The sequence below is a fragment of the Schistocerca serialis genome, chromosome 6 (genome assembly GCF_023864345.2).
Source record: "Schistocerca serialis cubense isolate TAMUIC-IGC-003099 chromosome 6, iqSchSeri2.2, whole genome shotgun sequence".
In the NCBI taxonomy this organism is placed as follows: Eukaryota; Metazoa; Arthropoda; class Insecta; order Orthoptera; family Acrididae; genus Schistocerca; species Schistocerca serialis.
Genome location: NC_064643.1, coordinates 127,793,520 through 127,811,467, shown reverse-complemented (window position 1 = coordinate 127,811,467; position 17,948 = coordinate 127,793,520). Strand labels below are relative to the sequence as shown.

The following is a 17,948-nucleotide window of genomic DNA, read 5'->3' as shown; positions in this document are numbered from 1 at the left end:
AACTGACAAAACTGATATATTTTAACATTGCAATCATAGAGAACAAAAAGTAGGATTGTAAGTGATCCTCATTTTTAATTGATAATCCAACAAGTGCTGTTTATGGTTATGTGCTTCAACTATTTTAGTTTTAAATTTTAGCCATAGAGAAGAGTTTATCAATAATTATTACAATCAGTTTGTAGAGCGTTGTGTGGCAAGTGACACTACTGAGAAAAGTAGTAAGTCTGTGTTATCCTGGACACTAATTCTTGTGAAATTATTTAATGCACTGCAGTGAGATCTTAAACTCCTGGATGATGGATGATGATGATGATGATGATGATAGGTTTGTAAGGCACTCAATGGAGTGGTTATCAGTGCTCGTACAAAGTCTAAATCTTTTCACTGTCCGGTTTTGGCATTTCCTCAGTGGTGTTTTCTGACGACACCCCTGGGTGGAGAAAATCCCTAACCCAGCCAGGAATCGAACCTGGAATGTTGTGATCCAAGGGCAGCAACACTACCCACTACAACACAAGCTGCAGACAAACTCCTCGAGTATTTTCAGATCTCTCTCTTTAGATTAATAGGAATTCATAATTTTTCAAGTGTTTTTGTGTCAAAGGTTGTGGAACTAGTGGAGCATGATTTCCACTAATGTTGATTGATGAGGTAGTGTGCCGTGTTCTTACACAAGATAATTTATGTGGATGAGTTCAGTGGTTTTCAGTGTGTTGGACGTTTAAGATTCATTGGGGATGTATTTTTCATAATTTTGTTCTTACACTTTTGTATGATATCTAGAGTTTACAATTTGTCACATATTTATTCTCTCGAGTACTTTTTTGCTTCATGCTCTTAGAATTGTGACATACTTAGGTGACACAGGCTGATAATTTTTACTTTTGTGTTTCTGGTATTTTGATGAGCAATCAGGTGAGAGAGGTTTTTTTTTTCCTTTTTTTTTTTTTTTTTTTTTTTGCAATTGATGAGTAGCTTAAGTTGAAACTGTATGATTTCTGGAGAGCTCTTACACTAGACGCATTCAATCTTTTTCTTGATATTTTATTTTTTACATGTCGTTCTCCACACACATTTAAGGCTATACCAGATCCTCATTTTCTATTGAGAATCATTGAGGCATGTCAAGTCTTGAGTGGTGACTCATGAAAAAATATTCATTGAGTGTCACATACTTAAGTGTGGTTTAGAGATATTCATCTATAAAACTGTTGTCAAATGTATAACCATGCAGATCAGAACTTCATCACATTTCAACTACATTAATTTTCATTTGCCTCAACTATGCCTAATTAATCTTAACTAAGTGATGTGAGTAGGATTTTGGTGGAAATGAGCTCCTCTGTATTAAACTCGTTTACTGGAGTAATGAATTGTTAGATGAGGTTACCTTTTATTCCATTTAACTTTGATCTAAATGTAAGATGTAATTGAATGCCTCTCACTATAAATTCCCAAGTAGTTCACAATGTCATTTGTGGAAGGACTGTTGCTTCACAAGGTAATTTAAGATGATTGAAGTGAATAGGTGTATCTTTCTTTTTCCTTTACATGATGTCTGTCTCTGCACTTGCACTCTTTTACCAGGCAACCAGAGAAGTTAGGTCAATTCTTCCATAGCAGAGTTAGTTATGCTGCATAGGCAATACAGTAGCCATCATCCATTCTTCTAGTTTCAGTGGCCTAACTAGATTATTTTTGCCCGAGTCTTTTTGTCTTTTATCCTTTGCTAACGTATGAAAGCTATCCTATATGTCTTTCTTTTGTTGAAGGAGGGAAATTTCAGCTAAGCTCTCCTAGTGGTGCCAATTTTTTAATCTTTCCATCCACAATTTTGAGGTATCATTCTTTCCTTGTTGCTTTGTCTGAATGGCATATGCTTCTTGAGGTCTTGCTGCCCATGCAACCTTTTTCCTCTTGTGCTCTGTTAGCCTCATTAATTTGTATTTCTTCACCTTCATATTCTGCACATAGTCTGTAAGGTTTCCATTTCATCTCTGTGTTTGTATCCCACTGTCTGGAATATGATTAGTTTGTTGCAGTTGGGTCCTTTTGTAGAAAGATTCACATTTTCTTTTAGAGAGAACCACAATGTTTGGAGACCAGATTTTTGTTAATGGGAATATTGAATAATGAAAGTATTGTGCATAACCAGTAAGCAGTTAAGCTTATCACTTGCTATCTTGCACCCTCTTTTTAACTTCAAAATCAGAAGGTAGGCTCTATTTGTTTTTCATAAGTTGTCACTTTACTGTTGCTGTACTTAACCACTACCTGATATGTGGACCAGGAACTTTCCATTGTAAGTTATCTTCATGTCTCGTACAAAACGTTTTTTTGACATTTAATTATGTTAAAGTCTAAGTTCCTGGCATCCTAAGGAAATCATCCACCTGCTTGTATCGATAAATGGAAGTTTTTTCAGTTATTCTGAACACGAATGTGCTATGAAATGTAAGAAAAGATTTTGCAGTTCTGTATTTTGACATGAGTCAATATACCTAAGATTTAGGTTGTGCGTTTTATGCTACACCATCCCTTTGACCCACTCAGTTCTGTTCTTTTTACTGAAATTGTGTATTAACATTTGCCTGACAACACAAACAACTATGTCTTTCTAGGGGCATCCATAAAATATTGAAACATCAAGGCCAATTCAGTTTGGCCAGTATCTACTCTTATCACATGAAGTTTGGTAGCAATAAAATTAATAATAGAAGTTTGTTAAAACCAACAGAATCTGTAATAGTTCATACAATCTTTGTGAAGCTCTCTGACACAATTTTAGGTTCATTTCTTTCGAGATGTTAATTCTGTACAACTGCAACTTAAAAAATTAAACAAATTTTCAACTATATGTAAATCTCTATTCTAAACAGTTAGCCCTTTGAATATGTTTTGCATTTTTTGTAACAATTATTTTATGATTTTGTTATTAACTACCTGATTTCCTAAGGGAATTACCTCCTGACAAAAAACTTGAACATCTGATATTTTTTGTTATTTACTTATTGACAAATGTGAAATATAACTACATGCAAGTCTCTTCCCCCTTACACAAACCAAATGTAATATAGCTCCCCCTAGTTTCTAAGCATCCATTAACATGAGGGGTCATACGATGGCTTGTTGGAGGGTTTGGGGGGGAGGGGAGGGGGGACAAATGCCAAACTAGGGGGCTGAGGAATGGATATGAAGGATTTTTAATGTTTTAGAAGCCGAATGGCAACTTTTAAGTAGCTATAAAAAACTTCCCACTCCAATCCTGTTACCAACCTGTGTAATACTGGCTCTTAAATTATTTTCCTGGATAATTTAAGAACACCACGTGGCTACACAATATTTTTCCTTTATTTGAGAGATTTTCTTTGTGTGGGGGGTGGGTTTGGGAATCGTGTCGAACCACAACTTTGTGAGGCCAACTATTTCATGGAAGGGGTAAGGATATACGGGGTACTAGCTAGCCAAGGAATATTTAGGTATTTAGTTTAAAATTTATAGTTTAAAAATTTTTTCAAAAGGTACCAGCCACATCTTTAAACCACTTTTCCAAATTCTCTCCATACACCCTTACCACTGGACTGTGCAATGGAAGTTGCCCATCTTTCAGAATTAAGAATTCTGTCCAGATAAAACTCCGGACAAGAGATTGCTTCAGTGTTCTTTTGAATTTTCTGGTGAATCCACACTATCAGTATAGTCAGTAGTGAGGGATCAAGTTTTTTGGAAAGTTCTGCAGTGCAGAAAACGCTTTTTTTGCTGTCTTGTAGACCAGACTGCAGCCACAAGAGATGTTTCCCTTGGGTTTCCAAACTTTAGGGCAGATGGCCTAGTGCCATCTGCTTCTGCCACTGCTTGCTAGGATTAGCCAACAGTCTCATAGACATTAACTGCCACTGCTCCAACTTCCTATTCCTGAAGTTAGACACAAATCAGAGACTGGCAGCCATCCTTCAAATACCACTCCCCATGACAGGCCCTCGTGTACCTCATCATTGAGAATATGTATCCCAAGTTCAATGACTTTCTGTCTTTCATTTTGAACAGCTGCCCCTTCCAATGCTCTCCTCTCCCATCCTTGACAGAGGTTATCCCCAAATTTTGAGGGTAGGTTTGTAGAACAGATACCTATTGCATATACCTACCTAATAGTGTAAGCAACATGCCATATCCATGTGGAGCTACTCACACTTCAGTACTTTGATTTATTATCGGATGTAAAGACGATGATATATTGTTTGAAACTAGTAATTCCATAACATTAAATGTGCAATTGGGATGATAAGACAAAGGATAAATTTTAACACAGTTGTGGAATGTGTCGCAATGAATGTCAGCAACAGTGAGAAAGGAACTAATTGTACAAGCAGTGCTGTAATACTGCTAGGCCAAAAACAGCATTAACTCTAAAATATTTTTGTAATACTGTTAGATGTATTCGTTAATGTATGTTCAATTATACTGTGGCTAAAATGCAGACAGTATAATTTTGGTGAAGGAAACTGTAACCTTGTGTAACTACTGCAGAACGTACAGACTTATAACTACAATAATAGTCTGATATGACCACAGGTAATTCAGTGGATGTAGAAATGTGTAAAATGTAACTGTGTACTTTGAAGCACATTCAGGCACATGCAAATATGTTAATAAAATGTGGATGTTATTTATCATGCCCTCCAGCTGAGCAGTGCAGTGAAACTGCAGATGCTGTATGTAAGAAGCATAGTGGAACTGTGAATCAATGGGAAATTGAGTCACTAATAAACTGTGTTCAATGCATGTTCTCACTCTCTGAACATTGTATGGACCCTTGCATTTTATTTATAATGACCACACATGAGGTTTATGTTCTCATTCTCCAAAAATTTTATTTATCATGACCCCACACGAGGTTTAGGCATACGTTCAATGCTCATGAACAATTTACTTTCGCACCTAGGGTTTCCATAATTCTCTTCCACAAAAACTGGACAAATGCATATTAACAATTAAATACAGCATGCTGTCTCTGAAGTACATAGTACAGATACATTTGCTAAAGTTTTAATGTGAAATTAATTCAGGATATTAAAATTTATATTTTATTTGTGATAACTGTACATATTCAAGGTATTTCAATATTTTGTCACTGGAAATTCGCGTATAGAGTTCATAAATACAATTTTACAATAAAAAAACTGCCTTAAAAAAATAAAGTACAGAAGAACTTACTTGCTGCGCTTACATTCCGCTTCATGTTCACTTCGATCTCGTTTCAGTGAAGGAAATTTTCTGGTATGTTCATCTTTAATAGATGTCTTCCATTTGTTGCCATGGCTTTAAAAATGAAAAATGTTTCACGTTTGTGACACCAGTCACTTGCCAGACTATCAGACGGAAACTAATGGATTCCTACAGACTCCTCTTCTTAGAACATAGAATATGATTGAATTGTTAGCTGCAACAGAAGACGTGCCTTGTTGGTGCTACACAAGATAAACTCACGCTGCAGTGTTCTTCTTCGGCACACCAGTGTAGAAGTGTGCACAGAATTGGCTAAGCGTAAAATCCGTGCAGTATGCACGTATATTTGTATACGAAAGCCGGTAGACGAATTTTCCTTTGTGTAAGACCGCTAGTATAAGATTATGTGCCGATTTAACTCTTTCATGCACAGGGGTATGAGACAAATTTCGACCTTTATTGCACAATACTTATTTGTTAAACAAAATATAAAAATTTGGTTAAAAGTTACATAATTACATTAGGCTACAATAAAAACATTAATAGACATTATGATGCATTTCAGAAGATTCTTTCGAAAACAATAGTGATACATTACATGTACCAGCACCCTTCAAGTTACATCGCAGTATTGGATGCAGGATCTGTTCTTACAAACATATAGTAAGTAACCTGCCACTCGAAACACTTCAAATACCGTGGTAGTCTTGGAAGCAAGACGCTTTTTTTCCTGTAAGCGCGGTACCTGGCACAAGCAGTACATCAATGCGTTTCTTACCTGCTTTTCCTTGGTGCTGCAATTTGCACGTCTTCGTCATGTAGTTCTTTGTGGCTGGTGTGCGGAACTTTCTGTTTTCATAAGTTTTGGCACATGAGGTTCTTTTTGCTGATTTCTACTGGATTGCTCAGGCGCCTACGTCTCTTCCTTGAAGCAACCAGGACGTTGTTCACAATAGATACTTCTGGACACTTCCCTCCGAAACTCCATCGTCATTGTTTCAAGCTTCAGTTCCTTGTGAAGCACAAAGGCATTCACGACACTTGCATCAATATAGTACTAAAAGGTACGAGGCCACCTTTTCATACTCTTCCTATCAATTTCATATGTTGATTTCCTTTCATAAAATTTATCCACACATTTCATTTCATACATTCGTATTCACCATGTTTCGGTTCTCTGTCTTGTTTCAGTTTAAGCAGGTTCTTTCTTGATAAATTGACAGTACCACTTGCATGTATTTGTTTCCTTTTCAGATTCTCCATCTGTTGTACACTGGTGAAATAACTGTCAAAGAAAAGTGATTTTTTCCTTCATGGCCTGTCAGCAACTCTTTTACTCCCCTCTCTCCAAGACATTTTTCCATTGTATTGCCTACTTTACCAGTATAAATGTCGAATTTTTGTGCGTAATCAGACTTATCTGCTACATCCACACCTTGAAGCCCCTTTTGATAATTTTTTTTTTTTTGGTAAGTACTGTTTCAAGGATGACCTGCCTTTGTATTTAACCATCGACTCATCTACACCTACATATTTACTTGGATGACAGGCACTTCTGAAATTGTCACCCACCATAAACAAAAACGGTTGTGAATTGTACAGCTATCATAACCTTCGTCACCCTGCTTTGGCACACAGCTGTTGTCATTTAGACTCAAATGAGACAAAAGCCACCCAAAACGATAAACAGACGTCATTGAAATAATGTAGCTATCACGAAGATCAGGCGCAGATCTCCAGTAATCCCTTTAACTTGCTGTGATTGTATGTCCATGGGAATGTTGAAGCCAAGAAAAGTTTCCATCTCTCTACACGTTGTGTGTTCATAAAATTTCCAATTTTTCTGGTACTCCTGTTTAGCATAAACAGCATAACAATCCACTGAATTACATCATCAGATATGAACAATCTGAACAAATTACAGGGAGTGGAATCCTCTAAGTTTCTCACATGCGCAGCAGGGTCAGTTACTGAGGAAAAAGGTGGAGGTTGTTGGGGTTTTTCTGTTTTCCCCCACTGGGGAGACTCTTTACGTGATGTTACATCTGTGCGACGTTGCATTTTCGTCACCTGTATTATTTGCTGGTACTTGCTCTTGATCAGCAGTTGAACTGATTACAGTTTTACGAGAATAGCAACATGGAAAGGCCATAGTTTGATTGTGTATTTTCTCAGGTGAATCGCTTTCGTCTGAAGAACTTGTTTCAGATATAACTGTTCCTGAATGTGGTACACAGTAATCTGGGTCGTCACCACTAAAATATGAGTCTTCGTCCGACGAACTTTAACCTGAAGGTATTTCAGCATGGAGTATTGCCATTATCTCATCATCTTTCAGTACTTCACTAAAGCGATTCATTATAGACTGAAATGGAAGATAATGCCTCAAATTACATATATGAACTTCATTTACACTCCCATGCAACTTCATTGCACAAAGAATGCACAAAATGTGTAACACTACTCGATATTCAAAGCAGTATCTCATGTAGTGGAGGAACATTGATGCATGGTGGTACATCCTTCACATTCTGTATTACTCACGAAATACTCGTCTTCTGTAGAATACATCTAAGAACCGTGAATTCTAGAGTGATTCTGAATGTATAACTATCATCATCTTACCTGTAAAACAGCTGAACCAACAATGTATCACACAAAGGCGGAAACAATTACGCACTCGGTCGCACTGGGGAAAAAGCAGCAACACTGCAGGAAACAACAATCGCCACACACGGACTGCATGGAGCAAGGCTGCTTCTGACCTCCCTGTCATAGTGGGAACTACCAAATTACATTCAGTGTGTGGTTCAGAAAACATACCTTCATGCTGGACGAGTCAGGACTTCACAATCAAATGGTACATTTTTTTGTACCACCATGCACCGAAGCAAGAACGAATGGTGATACGTTGTACCACCTACGTTGAAGTTCTAGATTAGCAAATTTTACTGTAAGCGTCGTTTGAGCGTAATCTTTCATTGATTGTATCAATATCCATGTGCACTGTGATATATTGTGGAATTTTGGACATGTGCGAGTCCCGCGATAAACTCTTACTGTTATCGTTGATTGTAGGCTTAAGCTTTATTGTACTCTTTCAAAAGTTTTGGGAATAGTACCCCCATTCTTGTTCAAAACAATCTTCTCTCATTTCGTTGTACAGCTACATGAGGAACAGCAGTCAAGTTCACATAATACTACGTACAGAAAACTGATGGAAACCTGAAACTGATAGCAGCAAGATCTTTGGGGAAAATTTAAGTGCATATCGAAAGGATAGACAAATGGGAAATAGTGGTGGTGTATTTGTCACGGTAGCAAGAAACTCAAATCCACCACGGTTAGAATTGAAGCTGCATGTGAGATTGATTGTGCAAGACTCAGCATCATGGGTGGGCATAAAATGATTCAACCGAAAACTTTTGAGAATACCACAGTTCACTTGTATGTAACTTCCCCCTCATACTGTAATCATCAGTGGAGACTTTAATCATCCAACGATTAATTGGAAAAATTACAGTTTCGTTATTGATGGGTGTGATAAGACATCCTGTGAAAATTTACTGAATTCCTCCTCTGAAGACTACCTAGAACAGACAGTTAGGAACCCCTCTGATGATGGAAAGTTATTGGATCTAATAGCAACAAATAGACCTGTCCTCTTTGAGGAGTCCATATCGAAACTGGTATCAGTGACCAAGAGGCAGTTATAGCAACAATGAATACCAAAGTACAAAGGACAAGTAAAACCATCAGAATGATATATATGTTCAGTAAACTTGATAAAATGTCAGTAATGTTGTATCTCAGCGAGGAACTTTAAACTTTCAGCACAGGTCAGTAGCTGGTAGAGGAACAGAGGAACTCTGGCTCAAGTTTAAAAAAAAACAGTTGATCATGTGCTGGATAGATGTGTGTCCAGTAGAACAGTTCATAATGGGAGGGAACGCCCATGATATGTCACTGCAAAGAAACAGATTACTGCATAATAGGTATAAAACAAAGCTTAGATGCTGAATGAAACGCGTTTGGCTGTCAAAAGAGCAATGCTTGATGCCTTCAATGAAAGTGCTCTTTCACACAAACCAAAGAGATTCTGGTCATACGTAAAGGCTGTTAGTGGCCCCAAAGTCATTGTCCAGTCCATAGCGAATGAGAGAGGAACTGAAAGTGTGCGTAGCAAATCAAAAACTGAAATGCTTAACTTAGTTTTCAAATGTTTTTCCACAAAGGAAAAGCCAGGAGAACTGCCCCAATTTAATCTTTGTACCACTGGAAAAATGAATGAGAAAAAGTACTAGTGTCAGCGGCGCTGAGAAGCAGCTGAATTTGTTAAACTGAACTAAGCTCCAGGGTGTAATGGAATCTCTGTCAAATTCTATATTTAATTTGCGGCTGAGTTAGCCCATCTTCTTACCATAATCTATGGTAGATCCCTCAAACTAAAATCCACACCCAGAAGTTGGAAAAAGTCACAGGTCTACAAGAAGGGTAATAGAAGTGATCCGCAAAATTATTGTCCAATATCCTCGAGGTCTATTTGTTGTAGAACTGTAGAGCATATTCTGAACTCAAACATAATGAGGTATAACAGAATGACCTCCTCAGTGCCAACCAGCACGGATGTCGAAAACATCGATCATATGTGGATCGAGGCAATCAGGTAGATGTTGTATTTTTCGATTTTCGAAAAGCATTTGACTCAGTACCACACCTATGCTTATTGTCAAAAGTACGATCATATGGGGTATCAAGTGAAATTTGTGACTGGACTGAGGACTTTTTGGTAGGAAGGACACTGCACATTATCTTGGATGGAGAGTCATAATCAAATGCACAAGTAACTTCGGTTGAACCCCAGGGTAGTGTGTTGGGACCCTTGCTGTTCATGTTATATATTAATTATCTTCCAGACAATATTAATGGTAAAATCAGGGTTTTTGCAGGTGATGCAGCTATCTGTATGGAAGTACTATCTGAAAGAGGCTGCATAAATATTCAGTCAGATCTTGATAAGATTTCAGCATGGTGCAGAGATTGGCAACTTGCTCTAAACGTTGAGAAATGTAAAATTTTGCACTTCACGAAATGAAAAAAATATAGTATCCTATGAGTATCGATGCGTCACTGGTGAAATTGGCCAATTCGTACAAGTACTTGGGTGTAACACTTTGTAGGAATATGAAATGGAATGATCACATAGATTCAGTTCTGCATAAAGTGGGTTGCAGACTTCAGTTTATTAGTAGAATACTGGGAAAATGCAGTCAATCTACACTAGAGACTGTTTACACATCACTCGAGTGATCGGTTCTAGGATACTGTTCGAATGTGTGGGACCATATTTGGGGGCGGGGGGGGAGGGGGGGGAAAAGAGATATTGAAAGTATACAGAGAAGGGCAGCATGAATGGTCACAAGTTTGTTTAATCCATGGGAGTGTGTCACAGAAATACTGAAATGGCAAACTCGAAGACAGAAGTAAAGCCGGCTAATGTGGCCGAGCGGTTCTAGGCGCTTCTGTTTGGAACCGCGTGACCGCTACGGTCGCAGGTTCAAATCCTGTCTCGGGCATGGATGTGATGTCCTTCGGTTGGTTAGGTTCAAGTAGTTCTAAGTTCTAGGGGACTGATGACCTCAGATGTTAAGTCCCATAGTGCTTAGAACCATTTGAACAGAAGTAAACTGAACTAGCTTTAAATTATTACTCTAGGGATACTACAACCCCCAATGTATCGCTCACACAGGGTATGTTACGATAAGATTAGAATAATTACTGCACGCTCAGAGGTGTTCAATCATTCTTCCCACGCTCCATGCGTGAATGGAAGAGAAAGGAACCCTAATAACTGGTACAATGGGACGTACCCTCTGCCATGCACCTCGCGGGTGTTTGCAGAGTATAGATGTACGTGATTCTTTCCAGCATTCCATTAGAAAAAGAAGCTATAACACCAGAAGTATGTACAAGTAGGCGATAATTTGATAGTTTACTTATTACATCGATAAGGTAAAATGTAATCGATAATGTTTTGATCTGGACTATTCAAAGTTTGAAGTGATCGCAAGGGCGTTTTAATTGTGTTTCCTCGATGTCTCTGTAAAGAGATTAATCTTTAAAAATCCGGAACTTTTACTCAGCTGGATGGGACGTTATTTCCACCACTCAGGTCTGGAAAATCCCGGCTTTCCGGTACGTGTGGCCACCCTGTTCGACCAGCAAGGACAGGGAACAGCTTACCATGTGCATCTGTAAGCGAATAGGTCGCTTACAAGTTTATCACGTTAAACAGTAATTAGCGGCTGAACCTAAAAACCACGTATAATTAATTGTGGAATACACTTCAATGTACGTCAAGAAACTAAGGACGCAAATGACTGATATACACACATTGACGCTGCTGGAGGACGTTCGGCATCGGCTGTCATTGCATTTAGAACAGTACACTCGTGCGCTGTATGAAGGACACAGCCACATGTTACAATGACAAAGATGTCTGAGAGAACTCTTACAAAGGCTAGGATTAAAGTAACTTTTATAAAAATATGATTAAAGTACTCATACATATCGTCGAAGATTTTGTAAAATCTCTTTTATAAGGTATTAGACAAAGTTGTTTTGTAGCATAATATATGTCTAAATAGAACTGAGATGCTGGCTCTATGTACAAAAACCTGTTCTAACGACAAGACGTCAAATTAAGTAGGCCTTTACATGAAATCAACAGATAATTCGTTATGAACTGTTATTAAAACACGCTAAGATGTGTTATAATTATGTATCTCAACAAGAAATTTCTGTATTGCATATTAGTAAAGTAAATCAAAATATGAGCACATTTCTCGTCGAAATTTTCTCGCAATAGTGATCAAGGAATGAAGTAATTTTCACCAGTTTTAGAACAGAAGTATTTTTATTGGTAGACCTATTCAAAATAAAACAGTAAAATTATATCACAAACATATGTATTTATACATATTTCTTAAACTCATCTGAAAATATTAACCAAAGCTTTTACAGCCATAAGCTAATATCAAGTAACTACACAGTCTATTCAATGTAAGTACATGAAGTACACAATGACCTTTTTATGAGTGAAGGAATGACTACAATCTGTTTCCCCCTAAGTTTTCTCATTTTTACCGACTTTTGGTGCGCCTCTAGTGTTAGTACGCAACAAAGATTTTTTTTGGACATGCGAATAACGAGGTGTTGAGTAGGAACTGCTGTGGCTGGAAAACTTCATATAAACAATATTTATTATTGTTTAATTTTACCAGCCCCATGGTGGGCATTACATATTCAAAATTAGCACTAGTGACGAACATTGCTCGAGAAAAGAATCGTATTGAAATTATTTCATGTTGGCTTTCAGTAATGAGCTCTTGATGATAGCAAATCATGAGATCGAGAAACAATAGTATGGGATTGCATTTAAACATGGACTAACTGCATAGCTTTGGCACAGTTTTACGCTAGAGGTTACAAATGATGAATAAGAGTGACTGTTATATAATATGTGCACAGTTTAACAGTGGATTTGTTGTAACACTTTTAGTTTTGAATTAAAGCAAGTTCCGAGATAGGACACAGTTCATCCGCTGCCATCAAGCACGCAATTGTATCAAACTCTATCACATGCGAGACTAATTTTTTGTATGGAGGACTACAAAACTTTCTACAGAATTATACAGTCTCTTAGAAAGGCACCAAAACCATCAAAAACGTAGAAACTTCGGATACTTTATATACCTTCTTGCTTTGGGACTGCACACGTGGAAATAAAAGTTTGTGACTTCATTTAGATACAAAAATAATTGTAATTTTAAGACTTCTCTAAATGGTTCAAAGGCGGTTGTTGTATCACTGCTCTCGCGTGGCGCCTTCCGCAGTTGGCAGCACTGTCAGCAGCTGGACCGGTGCTGACGCGCCCCCTACAGTACGTACTTCCTCGCGGCCAGCAGACCACCACTGATGCGAGTCGCTGAAGAGACGGACTGGCTGTCCTCGTTGAAGCACTGTAGCAGGAACTCGTCCAGGGAAGAATACAGGTGCTCAACCAGGCTTCCCATGCTGTGGTCCTGGTCGGGGTAGCTCTGTGGAACAAGTCACGCCATGCACGGTTAACAACCGTGGTATTTATACGCGGCGAGCGTGAGGTCTTTCCTTGAGTACAAGTAATTACTTTAGGTTTTCTGCAAATGGTAGCTCATGAAGGTGTTACAGATACATTTCCACATGTACTCTGATATAGGGTTTAACGCCATCCCAAAGAAAGACATTTCTGAGAGTTTCACATGGTTGTATGAATATTTTGTGTGTTGTACTCAAGCGGGGAGCAAGTAGGTAGGAGAAAACTACATAGAACACCTGAAGCGTTAGAACCACCATCTTAATTTTTTCCTATTTTTACCAATGCAATGACAGAACTTTTTCGGACTGACGAGGCACAGTGAAGTTGAAAATTCGGTGGTTTTGGTTGTGCTTGCTGATATATATCGTAGTTTATATGCTGTGACTCGCCTTTACCTATTGCTGTTCGTTTTATAACAGTATAACCTCACTTTTCTATCTCTTACTGTACGTGTTTTATACAATGGCTAGTCACTGTCATAAAAATTGTGCTGACAGTTATTACACTTGTGGTCAGTTTCCGACTAGTAATCATCAGAAGAATATTACTGAAATAGTGAAGAATAACTAATTCTCGTATTTTTGAAATTCAAGGAGTTAGGGAGTACAATGAACCTCATGAATACAGAACTAGTGTAGTGGGAGACTGCTATTGATTGTTGCGCCGGAAAGTACAACAGGCGGTCCATCCGAGAAAAAAACTTTATTACATGATTGAAGGAAAAGAGAACGCTATCTTGAATGTCATAAGAAGGAGAGAGAACAGAAACATAAACCAATGGAAGTAGAATTAATATGTAGTAAAGAGGTGATTTAATGTACAAACTTTAATAATTATGTTCATATTGAAAAATTAGTTAATTTTTGTACCAGTTACATTTATTCTGGTAGTTTTCTATATTACAGTGAAGTCACAGTGTGACAAAACTGGGTCATAACGAAACAGCGAGACGAAATTATTTTGCTTTTTATTATCCTATACCCTTAGGTAAATGATTATTTTCTTGTCTTTCGAATAATTCTAACTACACACGTACATATAATATGTACCCTAGATAGCCAGATTACTGTTGATTCAGAACTTCATTTAACAGTAGTATTCAAATTACAATTGATAATTTATCTGTTGATTCTAATGACCTTTTAGGTTTCAAAAAAAATTTTTTCTTAAAAATAAAGTGCTGATTTAAGTTGTCTCTTTAGCATGTAATCATCATAATAGTGGACGCTGGTACCAGTTTTTTCGCAAAACGACCTAGCTCTGTACATACCCTCAATTTCGCGCTTTTCACTCAATATTTTAGTTCTTCCGAGAACCCATTGATTAAGAAATTCACTACAATTAAAGTTTTCTTACACTAAAATACCTTCTTCATTTGAGCCCTTAAGCTTATTAATTTCGCAGATCTGATATTGTACTTTTGTTGCCCTGATTTTTCTGCATTGCATAGTGCCTTTGTTATCTTCCTGAGCCACTGATTAAGAAATTAGCCAAATTATGAACTTGGAAATTTGTGATGGAAGTACGGAATACACGTGCAGATATCTGTCATTCAAATACTACATTGAACTTTAATATATTTCTAATGACCTAGCGTACAGTTCAACTAATTTATTGTTGGAATCAATAGGTTGCCAACACCGCTAAGAACTCACCTTTCTGTATTATGTTAAATGTAGTTACAGAGTTCACAAAATGTGATTGCACCAGTCTTCATATAACCCACACCGACAGCGAATACTCAGTACGTGGTCAGAATCCACTCGAGTAACGTCTCCACATTAGTGTACGCATTTCGTATAGAAAGCCGCGAGAAAGTACCACGTAAGTGGCGCTCGCCTAAAGCGGGAGGTCCAGCTTCGAGTCGGACACAAAATTTCACCTGTCACTATTTATTTCATTTCAATGCGTAATTGAGGCCAATGTCAGAATTTATTTTATTTCATGATGTATGACTTCGTTGACAGTCACATCACCACCTCTGCTTGCACCGCTTCATCACTATCGAAGTGAGGTCGTCAAAGCTTAAGCTGTTGAAACACACAAAAATCTGATGGGGCTTAGTCGGGACTATATGGAGAATGATTGATGACATCGGATTGTTGCAGATGTCGCAGCGCTCGCGTGTGGTCTAGTACTGTTCTACTGAAGGACGGAGTGCTGTATGCGCGGACGACTACATTGTAATCGTGATTCCAGTTTTCTGAGGTTATGTTTCACAACACCACGTTGCACGCTACAATTCGGAGTCCTCTAGCAGCATAGGTCTGTAACTTAGGTCAGCTAAACGGAAAATATGCCTGACATGATATCTCAACCGATATTGAGAACAGTATAAATAATTCAGTGGAATTACTTTTTTAGCACGCCTTGTATGTGAACTTCTGATAGGCGAGACTTACACAGACAGTCATTAGCTCATGAAGTGCTACATTTGAATATTTGTCTAGACTTTACGACGCTCAAACTTACGCCTACTCGTCATTGCCGAATTCGTCCAAATTTAAGGTACATATAGGGCGTGGTGAAACAAAGTGCCCCAGGTGGAAACTCCAGATCGCCAAGCGTTTAGATTTGAAATACAACGAATTTTGATACCGATCTATAGATGAAACGCGGGACTGCAAACATTTAGAAAGGGATTGTAGTTAATGCGTACACGGGAACGTCGAGTATGTAAATCGATACTTCCATTCTTTTGCAACTGAACAATTACATTTACCGGGATGATATTCATCAAAGAAACAGGGGAAGCAATAATTTCGACCGCATCTTGCGCACGTCATGAACGCCGCCTTTATGCAGTGACATGATTTTTTTAATGTCTCCATAGAAAATCAAACTTGATTGACATTCTCAAAACAGCTTTTTCGTCGCACATTCTAGCAGCGAACCACGCGTAACGCAGCATGTCGCTCAATACGTGCGAAGATAGCTGGTGATTTAAAACGGAATGTAATTTGATGAAAAATTCTCCGGAAGTGATTTCTCCTTCTTTCTTGATGAGGTAAGTGCAGTTTAGATATTTTTTATTATATATTTTAGCTGATGATTAAAATATACATCGCAGGGTTGCACTAATGGCGTACATTTGGGAGAATTACTTTGATACTGCACGTTGGCAATCCGTCTTCATCTTTGAACAGTTCGTCGTATATTTGTGGATTCGTTTGTCCTCCTCACGAGTCAGTCAACAGAAGAATTTTATTCTCATGCACGTAGGGTTTCATCACATCAGTTAAATAGTTTTCGTATAAGTCTGTTGTCAGTTTACCGGATTTTGAAGAAGGAGCACAAAAATATTTGCCGCTGGACGCGAACCCGCGACCCTTTCATTACGAACCTGTTCTGTTACCGCATTTTTTTTTCTTTTGATCTCATTTTGTTGATCATCGTTCGTTGCACTTGTTCGTGGCGAATGTCCAATGACACCCGTTACAGCTCGTCGTTGATCTATTCACTCGGTTTTCTTTTTGTTACAGAAAGCAACTGCCCTTCTGACCGAACACGCTGAGCTACCTTGCCGGTTTTTTTTTTATGGAGGGGCGGGGGGGGGGGGGGGGGCGGGAATGTCGGCCGTGGCCATCTAAAGGGTACAGTCCCAGCATTTGCCTGGAATGACCAAGGAAACCACGGAAACCTCAATCAAAACTGCCGGCCCGGGAATTGAACCCAGGTTCTACCGAATGACTGGCCCGAGCGTTACCGCTCACCCACCAGGCTCAGTATCGTTGAGCCAAACACAGCTGCCTGAACAAATTTTCACAGGAACAATTGATAGGTGCACACTGTCTTAGATCCGTAACACAATTCCTTCTATTTCCTAAACGCTTGGCCATCTGAAGTTCCCACTTTGAGCACTTTCATGTCTCACCACGCCCTACATGTACCATGAATTTGGGCTAATTCGGCGATGGGGAGTAGGCGTCCTCTCCTTGTTCGTGAACAATTATTCAGTGTCATGTGGAAATACGCCGAGAAGAGACGTTAGCAATCAACTCGTTCCATAGCTATCACTGAATTATTGTAGCACTGTCTGACGTCAACGATTAGAGTCACTTGCTTGGTTACTCGGCGATAAACAATGAACTGATGATTGTATGAGTGACTATAAACAACTGGCCCTCACTCAGCGGTGATTGAATTGTAACTAAAAATATCAATTAGTGAATTTAAAAACAAATGCGTTGCGTCTTAATTCTCAACGTAATTAAACAGTCCGGACAATTTTCAGCAGCAGACGACGAGTTTAAAGGTGGCTCTAAAGAAGAAATGCATTTAGATATGAGTAGTGTCCGACAGAACAGACACCACACATGATGAAGCGGCTGGTGGATACATTGTATATGAAACAGAGGAATAGGGTGGAAAGGGGAAGGGTGGGAGGGGAACTAGTGGCTTCCAGCAGGACCGGGACTCCAACACGGACTTACCACTTCTCATGAGCGACTGCCTTAACCGCTTCGGCCACGCGGACATTGTCTTCGACCGACCCAAATTTCCAACTTACCACACGCAGCATTGCATGGTGCCTTCATGACTCTCGCTGACCCAGGAACCGTTTCATCCTGCAGTGAAATCT

At 38.6% G+C, this 17,948-nt stretch overlaps 1 protein-coding gene across 1 annotated transcript in view; it reads right to left on the bottom strand.

Moving 5' to 3' along the window:
• Positions 1-12,156: 12,156 nt before the first annotated feature.
• The window catches only part of LOC126484540 (venom dipeptidyl peptidase 4-like), a 320,902-nt gene continuing 315,110 nt past the window's right edge, over positions 12,157-17,948 (bottom strand). Inside the window, exon 16 of the mRNA XM_050108088.1 lies at positions 12,157-13,328. Within this exon, the coding sequence (XP_049964045.1) occupies positions 13,167-13,328 (162 nt within the window). The 3' untranslated portion in view covers positions 12,157-13,166. The remainder of the gene's footprint in view (positions 13,329-17,948) is intronic.